The sequence below is a fragment of the Coturnix japonica genome, chromosome Z (assembly GCF_001577835.2).
Source record: "Coturnix japonica isolate 7356 chromosome Z, Coturnix japonica 2.1, whole genome shotgun sequence".
In the NCBI taxonomy this organism is placed as follows: domain Eukaryota; kingdom Metazoa; phylum Chordata; class Aves; order Galliformes; family Phasianidae; genus Coturnix; species Coturnix japonica.
Genome location: NC_029547.1, coordinates 6,983,222 through 7,001,021, shown reverse-complemented (window position 1 = coordinate 7,001,021; position 17,800 = coordinate 6,983,222). Strand labels below are relative to the sequence as shown.

The 17,800-nt window shown below is 42.6% G+C and overlaps 1 protein-coding gene and 1 pseudogene across 1 annotated transcript in view; both read left to right on the top strand.

Moving 5' to 3' along the window:
• Positions 1–14,460, top strand: part of KIF24 (kinesin family member 24) — a 29,937-nt gene extending 15,477 nt beyond the window's left edge. Inside the window, 7 exon segments of the mRNA XM_015848244.2 lie at positions 2,027–2,148; positions 2,969–3,074; positions 4,892–4,963; positions 5,565–5,674; positions 6,590–9,010; positions 9,357–9,450; positions 11,378–14,460. Of these exon segments, the coding sequence (XP_015703730.1) occupies positions 2,027–2,148; positions 2,969–3,074; positions 4,892–4,963; positions 5,565–5,674; positions 6,590–9,010; positions 9,357–9,450; positions 11,378–11,521 (3,069 nt within the window). The 3' untranslated portion in view covers positions 11,522–14,460.
• A 933-nt stretch (positions 14,461–15,393) lies between these two features.
• LOC107305731 lies at positions 15,394–17,360 on the top strand (annotated as a pseudogene).
• Positions 17,361–17,800: the final 440 nt, after the last annotated feature.

Here is a 17,800-nt window from a genome sequence, read left to right as displayed (position 1 = left end):
TATGCTTGTTAAGGGTTCTAAAATTGACAACCTCAAGCAGATCACTGAGGAGTTAAAAGTTCCTTTATTGAAGTAAGCATCTGAGAATCATAGAATAATTAAGGTTGGAAAAGACCTTAAAGATCATCTAACCCAGCTGCCTACCTACCACCAATATTTCCCAGTAAACCATGTCCCTCAGTGCAACATTTAATGTTTTCTTGAATACCTCCAGTGACTGTGACTCCACCACTTCCCAGGGCAGTCTGTTCCACTGCCTGACCACTTTTTCCGAGAAGTTTTCCTTGAGTCAGCATCACTTGTGTTAGGGACACACAAGCTGTTATCTACAGCTGTCGTTTCTGCTGCCACTCCTTATGGAAAGATCTTTTCCAAGAAACAGACCATGGCCACTATTCCAGAAATCAAATGATGTCCCAGTAAGGAACCCTGAAAGATGGATCTGTATTTTTCTTAGAGTGTGACTTCTTTGGGTTCTATGAGCTTTTCTATAAAAAAATAAAATATAGAGATGTGTGAGAAAATATACAAAGTTGGAAATTAATAGACCTGAGTTGGAATTTTAGACAATGAGTATGTAATGATGGGTGATAACAGCTGCGTAAAAACAGTATCTTTAAAAGCTGATATTCAGCACAAGCAAAGTTTCAGTCTTCCTTCCTCGACTGGCTGAGCCCAACAAGAACACTAGCAAATTGCCTGCACAGTCCTGCGGCAAGACAGCTGGTTAAATCTGCCTTCTTTTTATCTTGACTTTGAATAGCTTAACCCATTTCTCAGTAAGGAATTGTACACTGAAGGTGCCTGATATTGTAATTGACTCATTAAAATGGGCACGATGTTCCCTCTTATATTCCATTTAACTCTGTTCTTTATCCTCATTAACTTCAAGCTTTGGGACACACTGGTGATGCTTCTGTAAATTAGAGTGTAAATGTGCTATAGGGTTGATTAACACATTACTCCATGTTCTTACATTCCACACACAAAAGAACCATTAAGTGACTTTATTCTCCCAGGTATCTCAGCAAAAAAAATAATTTTACATTGACTGCAGGCTCTTTTGAACACATGAATGTCTCTAGCTTAACTCAGAGCTTCTGAACAGCAGAATTATATGTAGTTCCCTTATATATGCAGCAGATATAAGGGAAGGGTCTTGAGTGTTTACCTAGTTATTCAATATTTATTGAAGTTGACTTTGGTTCAGAAACTATTTGCACTTAGCACTAACATAATTCTTAAGAGCTGAAGCAGTTGGTTCAGCTACTGGTTGAAAACTGGCCACAGAAAGGCACGAATAATGCACATGTGTCAACTAAGAATGTATTGATCTTGATAGATAACATTTAGTTTTTTCTTTCCACCAGAAATAAGATTATTGACTCTGTTTTATGAATGTACTCTTGTGCTAGACTTCTAGTAATAGTCCTTAAGAGTTTGCTAAAGTGAATAATCCGGAGTTATATCGTGAGGGATCCTTTGCTCTTCTATCGTGCCTTGTTTTTTTATTATTTTGTATTGAGTGCAATTAATCTTTTAACTTTCTTCCATGTTGTTGCATTATCCTTTCAGTTATGGAGATGAAGAAAGGCTTTGGTACTTTCTGTATTATTTTCTGGATGATAGTACCACTCTACTACATGAAAAAGTGAAATGAAAACAACTGCAACAAGTCAGTCCCATTAGTCACCTAGATTATCTGTGCAGTATTACTTTCTTTCAATCCTGCCATAGGTTTGTTTTTAATTTTATAGTCTGGATATTTTGCAAATCAGAGTGAATGTGCAGTGCAGCAACTTCTTATTTGCAGTGTAACTTCTAAGCTCTGTGGTGTCACTGCAAACAGATTCATATACAGAGGTCTGATATAAACGCTGGGAGACATCTACCTTGCACCAAAATTTCAAGGCTGTAATGAAGCATTTCTCCTAATATACCTTCATCTTGGTAAGGCAAAATGTCTTCCTGGGAGACTTTATTTTTGTTGACAATTTGTATGGATTTTATCCCTCTTTTTTCGCAGGTCATTTTAAAGGGAGGAAAGGAGCGTAGCACAGGAGCTACCGGAGTCAACTCAGATTCCTCTCGATCTCATGCTATCATACAAATCCAAATTAAAGACACAGCCAACAGGACATTTGGGAGGTATGGCTAGAAGTGGGATTGCTCAAAACTTGAGAAGAGGTCAAGAGTAGGGCCATCAGGGAGGCAGACTAAGAGGAGGCATCGTGTTACTGGGCAGCAGTGAATTAAATCGGAAGATAGTACTCAGAATAAGAAAAGTTCAATAGTTGTTTCTTTGTTCCAAGGGGGAGTGTGTATGTCTATGAAAGAGGTTTGTCAACTTTGTTTGTAAAAACTTCAGCAAAGAAGTCTGGCAATCAAATCTTTCCCTTCATCTTCAGTGTTAATTTTTTTTTCCCTGTCCTGGGTGTTAGTCTGCCCAAGGGTAGATGTTTGCAATGGACACATCTGCATGTGTGCTCATCACCTTTGAAGTTAATGGAAAGAAATACGCTGGAAATTTCTGTTCATATTGCCCTGAATTCCCATTTGACAAGGCAGTTTTCTATTTCTGTTTTTCTAAAATTAAGAAATTTAATTTCTTTATCCTTGTTCTTAGGAAGCTGCAAGCAGAGTGATTATCCAGAGTGATTAATGTGTTACACTTCAAACAGCTTATCTGTTAAACTGTGGAGTAACTCACCACATGCAGTCGTACTTTCTGTTATGGTAACACTAGTGCCAGAACGCTCTGACACTGTTCTGCTGTTGTGCATATTTTGTCACTCCAGCTATTTCCAGTGGGTATTTCTCATTATTCAAAGGTAGTAATTTCTGGTTGTTCTTCTGATGTCATGTGTTGCTTTTCTCTGGTTTAAAAAAGAAATAAAAAGGAAAAAAAAAAAAAAAAAAGTAGAAAAAACAACTCTGTAAGATAAACACTACTTTGTTTTTTTTCTAGGATATCATTCATTGACTTGGCTGGCAGTGAAAGGGCAGCTGATGCCAGAGACTCAGATCGACAAACAAAAATGGAAGGAGCAGAAATAAACCAAAGTCTTTTAGCAGTAAGCTTCTAATTTCTGGGGAAGGTTTTGTAGTTAATTATTAGCATGGGTTTTTGGATAAAAGTGAACCATGGAATAATATGCACGAAACAAAAAATCCAGAATACCAAGTTTTTCTAGTTTAATTTATCTCATGCCTGAAAGATGATTTAATAGAGGAAGGAGTTTGTGATGAATATCAAGTTTTCTTAGGAAGTAAACACAGCATGGAAAATGTTAGTTGTATTATACTAATTGTATCATATTCTATACAGAAATGCTATCCAGCTTTACTTCCAAGGAGTATTGGCATGGGGTTGCCAAATGTGTTTCATAAAAGCACATCTGTTCTTGCTGCTTGTTTTTACGACTTGAACTCAGACTCCTCTATCAAAGCAGGTGTAAAGGACTCAAATACTCAAGAGTGCAGGAACTAGAATTTCATGTATGGGGAAAAAGGAACAGGAAGACAAGCATTCATAATGGAAACCATCTCCTCATAGAAATGTATACAGTTGCGCAAAAAGAGACAGGGAGCAGAAATTTGTCCTCTAAGATAAAGCAGAATTGCCTCTAAGTAGGAATGGTGCGGGAGGTTTTGTACCTCCTTTAATTCAAAGGAACAAAGCTCACTGATGACTGAGGGCTTTGCTAAGTGAGACGGAGATGATGATCTTGTAGACATTCTTAGCACACAGCAAATAGGTGACTTGTTCTGTTTTCAGAATGGAGAGGGTTGGTTTTTTTTTGTGCAGAGGCTTTACTGCTGTAGAATATTGCATTTAAACTGGGAGACAGCATGTGAAGTGAATGTGTTTAGAGCCTCACACTTTCTTATTTGCTGTTGAATAAGCGAGTGGCATAGAGGTCAGTGTCTGAGCAGCACTGATTCACGAGGACTGGAGTAACATGGGTTCATGAGACTACTTGAAAAGGAACTTTACAATCAGAGTGAGCATTTTTGCTGTTTTGTGAAGTGGAGTAAATAAGCAATCTAGGTGCCTAGAGGTAGTGATTTAATTAACTATAAAAGGCTTCACGGGGTAACTCTACATGATATGCAGCCTATAAAACAAAGCTCTGTCCTTCATGATCCTGACACACACTTCTAGTCTTAAAATACATGAAATATGAAGTTTGCTACTGGTTTGAATGTTTGTTTTCAAGTAGAGGATACTTGGAGTTGGATACTGTAGTTATGTGAAGCAGTATAAAATATACCTGATCCTTAGCTTACAGTTACACTAAGCTTACACTTAGCTTACAGTGATTCTTGTACAACATGGAAGTATTAAATGTTACCAGAGATCTGCACTTTTGTTATCTGAACAGCAGTATTTTGTTTAATTTTCATCAGGGGAAGAGCTTATTTTAGAATAAAAAGGTTAATAAAAGGTGGAGTGTGAAAAGCTCTGTTCTGAGGATGTTACAGGTATATGAATCCAGTGTACACCTGGCACACAAGCTGCAGCAATCTGGTGTACACTCAGTCTGTCTGCAAACTCACTGGCTATGGTGCAGCAGCAGGTCTGTAGTAGTCTGGAGCTGTGTGTTGAACATGCTTGAATATACCAAGCTTTTTTGGGTTTCATTTTTTTGTCCCACTGAACTGGCAGGCTGGGATAAATGGCTCTGTGCTTCAGCTGCACTTCCTGCTGCTGATAGCTGAACTAGTCAAAGCTGACCATTTATTGCTGTGGCAGCAACAGTCCTTTGAGGGACGTGGTAGGATTTAAAGGTGCATGAGGGAAATAGTAAAAAGCTTAGGTTTGGTGCAGTTTATTTCCATGCTAGAGGAACTGAAATTTGTGTGTGTGTGGTTTTTTTTTTCTTGATAGCTAAAGGAATGCATTCGTGCCTTGGATCAGGAGCATGCACATACACCTTTCCGACAAAGCAAATTAACTCAGGTAAAAGGAGCAGAAAGGTAACAACACTACTTCCCAGTGAGACATAATGTGTGTGTATTTTTAGATAAAGAGCACCATGGACTAGCCATAATCAGGTATTCACATTGTGTGTAACTACTTTCTTTCAGAGTTCCATCCATTTCCACCCACTCTGTAAACAATCTTACATCTTCTGTGCAGTAACAGTCATGGGAATTCTGATCATCTTTCCTTCACTGCAGTTGTAGCATATGTTTTGAGGAAAGAAGCATATGGGCAGCCTTGTGGCACATGGTGCAAGGGTTTGTTAAAAGCACTAATTAACACTCATATTCATTTCAAATTGTAAACAAAGAATGTCAAGATGAATTCAGACAGGAAAACTCAATTTAAAAAAAAAAAAGAAAAGAGTTGCTGTGCATCACCCATCATTTAAAATGCCTCTGCACAGACTGTTAATGTACTGGAAATGCAAGGTAACTTAATCTAGCTTTTCATAAGTTCCATGTTAAAGTCAATCATTTTACCACATACTTTGTGTAAAATAAGAACAAGCATATTATTAAAAATAAATATATGGATCGCTAAGGATCTTGAACTTAGTTTTTCCTTCTAATCCTAGGTCCTAAAGGATTCTTTCATTGGCAATTCCAAGACCTGTATGATAGCCAATGTATCACCGAGCCACATAGCTACAGAGCATACCCTGAACACTTTGCGATATGCTGACAGGTAGGAGATAAAGTTCTTTCACTTGCCAAGGTGAAAAACACCATGAAAAAAGTAAGGTGTAATTTTTGTGGTTGCATTGGAGATGCTGACTTAAGCGAAAAATAAAACTTTCACAATGCAAATAAAATCCTTGCCTGCTCCACTCTTACCTACGATCTTGAGATCTTCTCTGGGCAGCCTGTGCCAGTGCCTCAGCACCCTCTGAGTAAAGAATTTCCACCTCACATCTAACCTAAACCTCCTTTAAGTTAAAAGCCATTCCCCTTTGTCTTACCACTATCAGATATTGTAAAAAGTTTGTCTCCATCCTATTTATAGCTCCCTTTAAGAACTGGAAGGCTGAAATGAGGTGTCAGAGGAGCTTTCCACTAGCTAAACAAGCCATGCTCCTTCATCATGTCTTCATAGCAGAGATGCTCCAGCCCTCTGATCCCCTTTGTGGCACTCCTATAGACTCTCCAACAGCTCCACATCCCTCCTGTGCCCCAGATTTACACAGTACTGCAAACGAGGCCTCATGAGGGCAGAGCAGAAGGAAACAGCCCCCTTCCTCTCCCTGCTGCCACCCTTCTTCTGATGCAGCTGGCTCACATCCACATCTTTGTCCACCAGGACCCACCAAGTCCTTCTCCACAGGGCTGCTCTCATGATTCTTCTCCCAGTCTGTACATGTACCTGGGATTGCTGTGACCCAAATCCAACTCTTACTCACTTTTCAAGGAAGCACTTCAAAATATTGCTACAGGCCTATCCTGTTGAGGAATTTTGGTAGGTGTGTTCTGATGCCTACCTCAATTGCTGATGATTAAAACAAAAATCAAGACAGTGTTTAGCTTTAATATGTGAAAGCATTTGTTTGTTCTGATGACACTTATCTGAAAGCATGACAGCTTTTAAAGCAAACCTCATTTACAGGGTCAAAGAGTTGAAGAAGGGGATTAAATGTTCTACACCTGTCACAAACAGACGTCGGACAGCTGGAAATGTATCTCCAAAACGCGTCCAAAACTCTCCCTCAGTGACACCTGGAGAAAAAAGCTCTCCGAAGAAGGTGAAACTAGGCCTCCACCATCCTTCAGGTGCTGCAAAAACAAAGACAGTCCCTCCAGCACTCCTGCCCCTTAGTAGCCCTTTGACTTCTACACCCAAGGGAGTCAACAAAGGACATACCTACAAAGGAAATTCTGGCGCACTGTGGTTCCATCAAAGTAGTCCAATTAAGGGAGTCCTACGGGTAGGACATCACCTGAAGAAGAAAACTGATGATCTGTCGTCTTGCTCTGAGAAGAACCACGTTGAGAAGGATTTTATCATCAAAAATGCTGTCACAGCAGAAACAAAAGAAAGTCTCCAAAGAGACAAATATACACAAGACAGAGCACCTGCCCAGTGCCTTAAAGTCCAGACCATGAAACCTGTGCAGAAACAGTTTGTTTCTAGAGATGATTTTTCCCTGGGAGATGGAAATCTGCCTTCTGACAGCAGGCAAGAGTGGGGAAACACTTTTGCTAAGCAGTATGTTGAAGCCTGGACAAATCTGTCACCATTTCAGAAAGAAAGGGAGGAGCATTTACGCCTCTATCACCAGCAATTTCAGCAGCCACCTATTCTAAAGCAAAAACAGAGCTACCAACCTCTTGAGAGGTTTTTGACACAGTACAAGCCACAGGAGATTCAAGTAAAGCAGGAGCTAAGTCCTACTGCCACTGAAGCACCAAGCAAAGAGGGGATGCAGCTGGAAGATCTTGATGACAGTGATTTCAGTGAAGATTCTTTCTCACCTGTCTGCAGTCAAAAGAGTGTAAAAAGAAGAAACAGCAGTAAATGCAGTCAGCATTCTTTTTTCCTTCATCAAAGAGAACAAGGAACTGAGGAAGAGCAAAAAGGCCAAAAGCGACAGGACTTAATTTTTAAACATGCAGTACCCACACAAGAACATGAGATAGAGGATGGCTGGGATGCTAGAGAGGGCAGACCAAAGATGGAGGAATCCATTAAAAACGCAGGTTGCAGCAAAACTCCATCTGACTGGAGCTATGACTTAGCTACTGGGTCATCTTTGAGCACTGCAGAAAAACCTTACTGCTTACAAGACAACCCTGCTTGTAACTGGAATAACAGCACAGACTTCCTAGCTGATCATAACCAGTACAAATCCAAACACAGATGCCTGACTTACTCCACTGAAGACACCTTGACTCCAGAAAAGGGTCTTTCAAACCCATATGCTTCTCCTATATTGAAATTGGTACCTCCAGAATCCAAACAGATTCTCCTCCAGCAGGAGAAAGAGGAATCTACTTTGGATGGACAGGATGTTGTTACGGGAGATATTAAGTGGACGAGTCGAAAAAACAATGTTAACCACTGCAGATCTTCCAGTTGTTCCTCAGAATTCAGTTCTGAGCTAATGGCCCCTCTCGATCTGTCTCTCCTTGACTATGAGGAAGGATCTGACACAGAGAATGTTTCTTCTAAGCGAGTGAAGTCTCCTCGTGTGAAACAGATGTTGTGCAGGAAAGTGTGCAGCTCCCAGTTAAGGTTTGAGGAGGAGACCTGGCAATGCACCAGGAGCAGAGCTCTCACAGACAGCATGCTGGAACTGAGGGAGCAAGCGCGTCGCGGTGCGAGGCACTGCATCCTGCAGCATTCCCCACAAGGGGACAAGTGGCTCTCACCCACCTGCTGTGGTGTCAAGCCGTGCTGCTGCCTTCAGAACTCGTGTTCATCAAATCAAGGAGTTCTTCACAGTTTTGTTGTTGAAAATGACCTGACAGAAACATCCACAGCTGAATCCACAGAAGCCAGGGAAGAGAGAGAGGGTGCTTTGTTTCACTGTAGCCAAAAGTGCGAAGAATACTCGGATGGCAGGCAGTGTGATGCTGATGTTAATGAGAGCGCTGGTTGTTCAGGAAAAGCTCTCCCAAGTCAAACACCAAATGTTAAGTCTCAGAAAATAAACACTGAGCTAACTGAGAAGAGCTGTTTTTCAGGTGCGTCGTGCTTTCTGACTGTGGGAAATACAGATTATGCAGCCCAGTCCCCCTCTCAGGAATGTGGCCTCTTGCAGCCCATGTCAGGACTGAGAAAGGAGGACTTCACTTGTTCTAAAGACTCAGCCAAGTCATTGTTCGGCAGTGAGGAAACAGGGCTGCTTAAGAGCAAATTGATGCAGACTATTTTTACCCAAGAGACTTTTGCTGTAGATGCAGGATCTGCAACCAAAGTGACTGAGCCGTTAGCAAATGCCAACAGCCCATCAGGCAGCAACACAGGCTCTCCAAGTGCTGTACCAGAGGTGGGAAAACTGCACAAGGAGGCCCTAGAAAAGGCACAGTAAGTCTTGCTTGTCACTAATGTTTGCTTTGAAGCTTATAAATTCTAGACATGTGGTATATTCACCTTTATTTTTATATAATGATCTCTCTTAAAATTGATGGTAAATCAATCTCTGAAATAATTATTTAATAAGATTAATGATAAATTATGTTCATTATCTTATATAAATATATATGATTGCAGTCCATTTCAAGGAGCACTGGTGTGCACTTCCTCAATGCCAGGGACCACAGGACAGTGAGGCTTCCTATGGGGCATCCCTCCTTAAGTTTGTTGGTGCTTAATAGCAATTAAAGGTAGTGCAGCAGGCTGTGTAACCAAGGGTATGTTCTCTGTTTATCAGACAGGCTATGATTCGGGCCCATCGGCAGCAGCTGGATGAAATGGCATCCTTGTGCTTCAAGGAAGAACACTTGATAAATCAGATGTCAGGAACGGTAAGTGTTGTAGATGAAGACTTCACTGCCCATTGAACCTGCTTAATTGATTTGGAAGATCATTAACCTGAATTAATGAAGTGACATGGCTTGTGAGTTTCTCCTGTCATTCTCTGGTGCCTCCCTGAGTCCTAACAGAGCCTGCACCTTTTAAGTACCCACCATGGCTTTGCTAGTTCTCACACTGCCTGGTTGCTGTGGGAGAAGGGAGCTGATGGCCTAACCCTGAACTGCTTTTTTCTGACAAGATGACTTTATTTTGTGTCATTGGTACTGGACTACACCAAACAGGGCAGCTTTCCAGGCCAAGATTTTCCTCCTCGCAGGCTGGACTAAGTAAATCAATGCTGCAGAAAACAGTACACCCATAAAACATGAGATAGGATGCCACAGTTGGTGATATAGTGGGTGCCCCAGTGCCTCTTCCTTCAGGGATCCCATTGCTTATCACGCTGCAGATATGCCACCCCCAGCCCCACTCAATCTGAGTGCTAACTAACTAGTTTAGTCAATAACTACTTTGACAAAGGCCTTCACCAGCTTCTGTCACTCAAGTGTTCCTTGGCTTGTCTGCTTATCATCACACTAGTAAAAGCTAAAGCTCAGCACCTGCATGACTGCACTACTAGCCATGCAATTCCCATTTTCAATTTCTCCTGCCTACTAGTAGATGTGCATCACAGCAGCATGTGGCAAGTCTCTTCTCTCACCTCAATAATTAACATTTCTCAGTGACAGCTTCCTGCCCTTCTCAGTCCTTTGTCTTACCAGTAAAGCCAAATTCCATTACTGCATCACATTACCAAAATGACTCTTAATTGCTTTCACTGTTCAGATTTGTACATGGCTGCAGGCACTTTTCCCTCAGGGAATTTGGAATGGAGCCATCATGTGGTTTATACGCTGTGATTTCCAGCTGCATGTGATGTATTCCCAGATAACACATGAAAACTTACAAAGCAGCACAAGAACAATAAACTGCATTAATTTCATGGCAGAAAATGCAGTGATAAAAAGCAACCTTTTTTCTTTTTTTCTTTTTGAAGTTGTATTTTGAGATTTTTCTTGGTAATTGTTGGGTCAGTTGATCCCAGCCAGCTGGAGCCCAGCCAACCCCACACCCTGACATTTCTTTGCCCCTTGTAGCAAGCAACTATTTTCTAGCTGGCAGAATTATGTCAGTCTTGCCAGGCCTCCCAGCAGTGGATTAATAACTTAACACTCTTGGGCATATTTCAGAGCATGACCTTTCTTTGACCAATGAAATAAGTTTGGACCCCATGCCAGTTTATATCCTTCGACTTAAAGATGGCTGCAACTTTTCCAGCCATGAGACTTAACAGCCACAGGAGAGATTCCTGCCAAGACCAGCCATGCACTGAACCATACAGTGTTTAAAGTGCTTACAAAACATAAGCTGGGACAGTTTCATTACAGTGTCATTGTCCCTGTAGGACAGAGGACAAGACAGTGCATAAGACACTGAGTGCACCAGATAGCTGGGGTGCTGCTAAATGATGAAGGCTGTGAATGATTAATTTTCATGTGGCAGTAGTTGAAGTCCAGGCCCTGAGGACCCTGACACTTTCCAACTTCTTTGATACTGATCATTCAACAAAGGCACCAAATTCTGCTCCTAGTGCTCCCTTGTTAATGCAAGTCCTACTTAAAAACAACTGCATCCATTTCAGTTTTAATCAGTTCCATTTTGTCCTGCTGTGTGGTAGGTTGCTATTCAGTATTCAGAGGCATTGAGTTTTGCTGTTTGTGAGAGTCAGGACATCAAGAAGGAAACACCCAATAAATGCACTGCACTGCAGAATGGAAAACATTATTTGTACTGATGCAATATCTAAAATATGCTGATTTTCTCCAGCCTGTTGCTGCTACTCTTGTTCTCTAATTTTCTTTTTGCCTTCTTTCCCAGGATTTTCAGAATTTCATCATCAAGCTGGATGAAATCTTGGTACTGAAGTCAAAGTGTATCCAAACCATGAGAGCCCAGCTTCAGCTCTATTTATCTGACTCTCTCAGTCCTGACACATCCCTGCAAATGTCTCCACCAGTTTAGACCTTCCTTTCTTACGCATGCGCAAGAACAGCACAAGAACAATTCTGGAACCAGCCAGCATTTCACTGCAGTTGGTGCTGCAGGGTGCAGGTGAACAGGGGATAGCTTTTGGTTTGATGTTTGTGAGTAGTGTGCATTTTAGATAAGGGTGGAGAGAATTCTCAGTAAATGAAAGGTGACCACTTGGCACCTGAACGTTTCTATTTCTTTAACACCAGTAAGCCATGAGTAAGCTTAAGAGTAACATTCAGCAGCCTTTAAATGTCTCACCAAGCAGCAGGCAGTCCTGTACACAGTATTCATAGCTTCTCGTGAAAGAGGCAATTCTGCTCTGCCAGGAAAATTAAAGAGTAAGTAAAAAAAAGAAACAACATTTTGAAGCCAGATACAAGTACAAATAGAAATGCTCAAAAGTTATCTGAAAATGTTTGCAAACAGAAGTGAGGGAACAGAGAGAAGGCACCGTTAGAGCACACGGAAGTAACAAGTCCAAAACTGAATGAAAATCAAGGCAGGACAAGATGTACTGGTCCTTTCAGAAGAAGGATGGCTGTTTGAGCATTTGTTCTTTGCTTGGGACTAATGCTCCAGAACTTTTAGAAAGTCACTTAGGTGAGAAGTAACAAGTGGTTGAGTAGAAGGCTTATGTACATGGGACTTTATCCTGTAGGTTCTGGCATGTTACTAAGCACTTGGATTTCACACTGGTGCTAACAGTAAGGACCAAAAGCTTACTTTCTGCATGCTGTCCGATCTCTGCATGGCTGGGTTGGCAGTTGATTTTCATATCAGAAGAGAGTCCAGTTACAGATGTGGGACTTAAGAGGCTAACAGTGCTATTGTAACATGAAGCTGATGTTTGAGTCAAGAACTACCAAGCAGACAGTTGGAGCCCTGCAGGATCCCTGCTGCTGTGTGTGCGCATCATGGCTGAATCACACGAGCCCTCTTCTTGAAGCCACAAGTGACCTTGAAACATGCTTAGCATAAACAACAATGTGCAAGTGCTCACACTCCAAGATTTGGGCTGTCACAGCATAATTGGCCACCTCAGTGTTTCCTCAGTTATGCCTGTAGTAGCTCAAAGTATGCTTGGTAGTATAAATGCCAATGGTTAGGGAGGCTGCCATCTGACCAGCTGTAAATGTTGCTGCCTGCTTCTGCAGCTACTCGGATCTAGGATTTGCAGAACAGCAGTTACAGCAATAGCAGTTACACAGTTTATCTGGATTGCTTATTTGGTGCAAGCATTCTGAGGAACAGAAGTGCAAGGGAAGGAGTGACAAATGTAATTGAGGAAGAAAGTCCTACATTAGTGCCCTGATCTTCCAGGATCAGGGTATATGCCTGAATTAGTTTCCATCTGGCAAGTGAGAATGGATTCCCCTGTGCAGCAGAGATTGGAGCCCCTGCAGGGCCCGTGCTGATGGCCAACATCCAGGTCACCACTACCAGCATGCAACACTGAAATGAGGTCTCCCAGCCCCATTTTAAGAAACCTGCCTTCCTCAGAGAACTGAGGCATTAAGGAGCAGGATCATTCAGTCTCAGTGTCTCAGAGACAGGGCTGGCTTTCCCATACATAAGGTGAGGAGAACACATGGCAGCTAGGCAGTCCTTGCTTCTTCTGGAAGTAAAAACAGATGCAAGCAATTACAGTAGTTCCCAACACCCTTGTCCTGCCAGCAATGCAGTGCTACTGGGTGGAAAGAGAGGGAAAACTTTCCCTCCGTGTACTTTGACTGCTGTGACACGAGGATCAGTCGAGTGCACTTTAACCCAGCAGGGAACTGCTTGTCAAAGACCAGCTCAGCAGAAACACGTTCAGCCTCTTACTTTTTGTCAGCAATAACAGGGCTGCTGCCATGCCTGAAGGGCTGCACACCATGAGACAGCAAAGCCAGGCTTATGGCTTGCAAAAGGAGCTACCAAAACTGTTACAGGAAATGGTGCCGATCCTCTCTCCACCCTTAGGGTTATTACCTGGATGCTGCTTTAACCCGTGTGAGTGTGCTGCCAGTGTCAGTGCTGCCCCCCCGGCTGTTTGATGCTGCACTGACTCCTGATATGAATGGTTTTCATTGCGGCGTGAAGAATGTGTGTGATTTTTGTTACAGCAGGCTGTGTGGTTTTTGCTGATTTTGAGAGCCTGGCCCCATACAATCAAATAAAATCAAAGTGGAATCACTTTTGTTTGTATGCAGGTGTAAGAAAGACTATTAATGCTCATGGCAGATGCTTGATATTTTATTTGAATAATTTACATCATTTAAAATAAAATTCAGTTTACTACAGAACTGGTAAAACTTCTAAAGTAGACGTGATCCAAATGACTGTAAAAATGTTTGATTGTAAAAGATCATCTCAGCAGAGGCGAGCTGCTGCCCAGCTGGCAGGGAGAGCTGCCCAGACAGGTGTCACACCAAACCCACATCAGCACCAGGAACCAACTCACCCGCTACAGCGCAAGGACAACTCGCAGGCGCAGGGTCAGCGCCAGCAGCGCCAGCAGGCAGCAGAGGGGCTCTGGCTCCAAGCACGAGCTGCAGTTTGGACTTTGCCTGCATGCCTCTCATTGTGACACACAGATCATGGTATTCAGCAGCAGCTACCACAGAGGGCAGAACATCCTCTGACAAAGTTACAATGCTGAATGCCATTCACCAGGCGCGTGAATCAATCTGCTGAACTCAGAGACCCAGCCTCACAACCCAACACTTCCAGACTGAGCTTTGTTCGTAACAGTACCAGAGTAACTAATGACACACGGTGCTCAAGACATCCAGATCTCATTGCATGATGTCATTTCTTTAGAGGCACCTTCCCTCTACCAGACTTGGTTAATCCCCAGCACTCCGTGGCTTCATCCCCTATTGGCCACCCCAGGAGCAAACTTCCAGCCTCAGCCACCCCATGATGCAGAATCCAGAAAACTCACTACAGATGCAAGAGCAACACTGCAGGGAAAGCACCTGTAGGCATTTCTCTGGGTTAACAAGAGACTTCATAAGTAACAAGGGCTCTGTATCATTTTCCATCTTTCACTACTACAGACTGATATCTCCATTCTCACTTTTAAAAACAGAAGGTGGTAGGCACCTTCTTTACCCGGAACCTGCAGAGGCAGCCCCAAACTAGAAATTAATTGTTGTCCCTTCAAGCTGGAATGCCCTTCTTACGCAAGTTTTGATCTCAGTCCCATCACTGGAAGCTGGCGAGGTGAGGCTCAGTGTTACAGCACACAGTGCATTGGAAGCCTGCCCTGGTCCTGCTCATCGTCTATCCCCAGATCTCCTAGATGCTTGCCAGCTACATTTCAACATCATTCTATTTCAAATAAAAGTAATGAATATCGTGCACTTCATAGGAGAATCCCAGGAGCTAACACTGACCCGGATGAGATGTTTTGGATGCATTTCAATAAAACAATGGAAACCAATGCAATCCCCTTCAGAGTCCTGATGAACTAAAAAACTTACTACTGAAAAATGTGAATTGAGGTAAGGAGCTGGGCTGCCTTCCCCTCCCAGAGTCCAATACTCCCAGCTCCATGTTCTAACATCAGTTTTGATCCCCAAGCTTGGTTGGTTTTTGTTTTTTGGTTAGTTTTTTTTTTTTGTTTTTTTCTTCTTTTTTTTTCTTTTTTTCTTTTTTTTTTTTTTTTTTTTTTTTTTTTTTTTAATAAAACAAAAATAAGCCACAGAAGAAAGAAGCACCTTCTACCTCTGCATCCACCTGTCTGGAGACTGCAGGTATCTCTGCCCAAAGCAGACCACATCCATGTATGCCTAGAGGAGAAAGCAGGACCAGGGCTTGTAGGATCCAGCAAGTTCTTCATCAGCTGAAGTCAAAGAGCATGAGAGATGGGAACCATGGCACTGGGAGCTACGTCGGAGGGTTTTATTAGCTATGCTGATATTTTATGTATTTAGAACTCAACGCACAGCATAATTCTTGGTGCTATCAGTATGTAGAAGATGGCAGATTGCAAGGAACTGCAAAATACAGCATAAAGTTCTTACGTTTCTGAACCATAAGTGTTGTTGGGCTTCATTGGGCATATTAAAGCAGACTGAAATGACCTCCGGGTTGCACTTACTGAAGAGCAGCTGCAACCCAGCAGTTCAGGTATAAATCAGGAACCACTGGTAGTCCCCAGGAGTTGGTGCTCGTTCCAGTCTCATTCAACATCTTCATCAATCATTCCTCTCTGTCCTCGTGAGGCCACACCTGGAGCGCTGTGCCCAGTTCAAGACAGGGAACTACTCAGAGTCCAGTGGAGGGACAGACACGGCTGTGATCCTCCTGTATGAGGATCAGCTGAGAGACCCGGGCTGTTCAGCCTGGAGAAGAAGACTGAGGGGGAGATCTCATCAATGCTTATAAATATCTGTAGGCAGGTGTCAAGTGGATGGGAGTGGGCTCTTTTTGGTAGTGCCCAGTGACAGGAAAGGAGGCAGTGGGCCTGAATGGAAACACAGAAGTTCCATACAAACATGTAATAGAACTTTCCTACAGTGAGGGTGACGGAGTACTGGAACAGGCTGCTCAGAGACGTTGTGGTGTCTCCTGCTCTGGAGATATTCAAGACCTGCCTGAACACTTTCCTAATACAACAGATTATGCCAAGCAGAGACGAGTTGCCCTCAAGAAGATAATTTACCCTAACAGTTTGTGCATTAAAGTGAATAAGAAGATGGTTTCCACTGTTGGATACACTCCATCGTCACCAAATGGAATTAAACAGAAGGAACCTGGAGGCCCCTTGAATGTAACATCTCATTCTAGGTTGTCATCAGCAGTGTCAGAATAGATTTCTATTTCCTGTGCTTCTGAAATTGGAAAGCATTGCTCCATGTCTGTGTATCTCACTTGTCAGCTCACTTCAGCTATGCTTTTGCAGAGGTTAAAAATGAAAGGTACCCAAAACCCTGACTATCCTAGAGCACTAATTAAAGAAAAACTAAGTACGGATCCTGACAGTGAAACTGCTGGTCTGCAGTTATCTCTGATGTGCCCTGTGTGAAAAATGAGACTGACAATCCCGTGCCAGGCTCGCACACACCTGCAATGTTTGGATGCTACTCTTCATTTTCAAATGAATGATTCCATAAGAAGCATACCTGGATCTGTTTCATCTGCAACAAAAAGGCATCTTGTGATGGGCTATAATACTAGATGGGCTCTTCATGGAAATCCTTGATGAATGTTTAGGTGTGGATGAGATTAAACTCCAAGATGGTTCCTTGTAGCCCACGAGGCCTAAAAAAGATGCTGTGATAATCTGAAGTCCACAGTGCACCAAAACAGAATGATCCAGTGTTGTTAGAAAGCCATGTTCCAAGATGGTGGGCAGTGAGGAAAACAAGAAGAAAGTTGGTACCTGTGACTTGACAACTAAAAAAGCTCTTTTGATGAAGTGGAAGATCCTCCCACCAAAATGAAGTACATCTTGTTGGAAACACAAGGAAGCCCAACCAGGAGGGTCTCATGCATCAGCCGTCGTCTGTCAAGGGTTGATATTGCTGCTATTCCTCTGCTGTTAACAGGCTATGCCATGCCATTCCATTATACTCCAATATCCAGCATTTCCTCAGATGGGATAGGTTTGGATTTCTTTTCACTAATCCCAGATGACTCTGAGTGTTATCCTCCTGTGCTTTTAGATAATCTCACATCAACAAGCAACATGCTGGGCAGCATCACCACACCAACCAGTCAGCACAAGAGCAGTATGCACATTAACTCTTCCAGCAGGTCCTCCAGAAGGAACGAGAGGAGTTGAAACCAGCAGCAGAGGCAGCGCTCCTGGTACCATCCGACTGGACTGAAACAAGAGGCAGCATTGGAACTCCAGGAGGAACTGCACACAGCTGCTGCTTGTATCTCTGGAACTTCAGCATCTTGCAAGTTACTCTGATATTCATTGAAAGGATTTGCCTTCTGGGAAATCGAGTAAATTCACTAAGAACAGAAGTGACACAGATTTTTCTTGCTTATTAAATAGCTGGTGTAGGAGAAGCCCCTTCTAACCATGCTTTCTGTGCTTCCACATTTTTCTGAGGAAACGGACATTTTGTTGTTGGATGGATTCCACAAGTGTGGGATAGGCTGCACAGAGAGGTGGAGTTTCCTTCTCTGGTGATTTCAAAACACACCTGGACACTTTCCCATGCAACCTACTGTAAGGAACCTGCTTTAGCAAGCAGTTGGATTCTGTCTCCAGAGGTCCCTTCCAATTCTTATCTTATGATTCTATGATTACCTGATCTCTAGTAC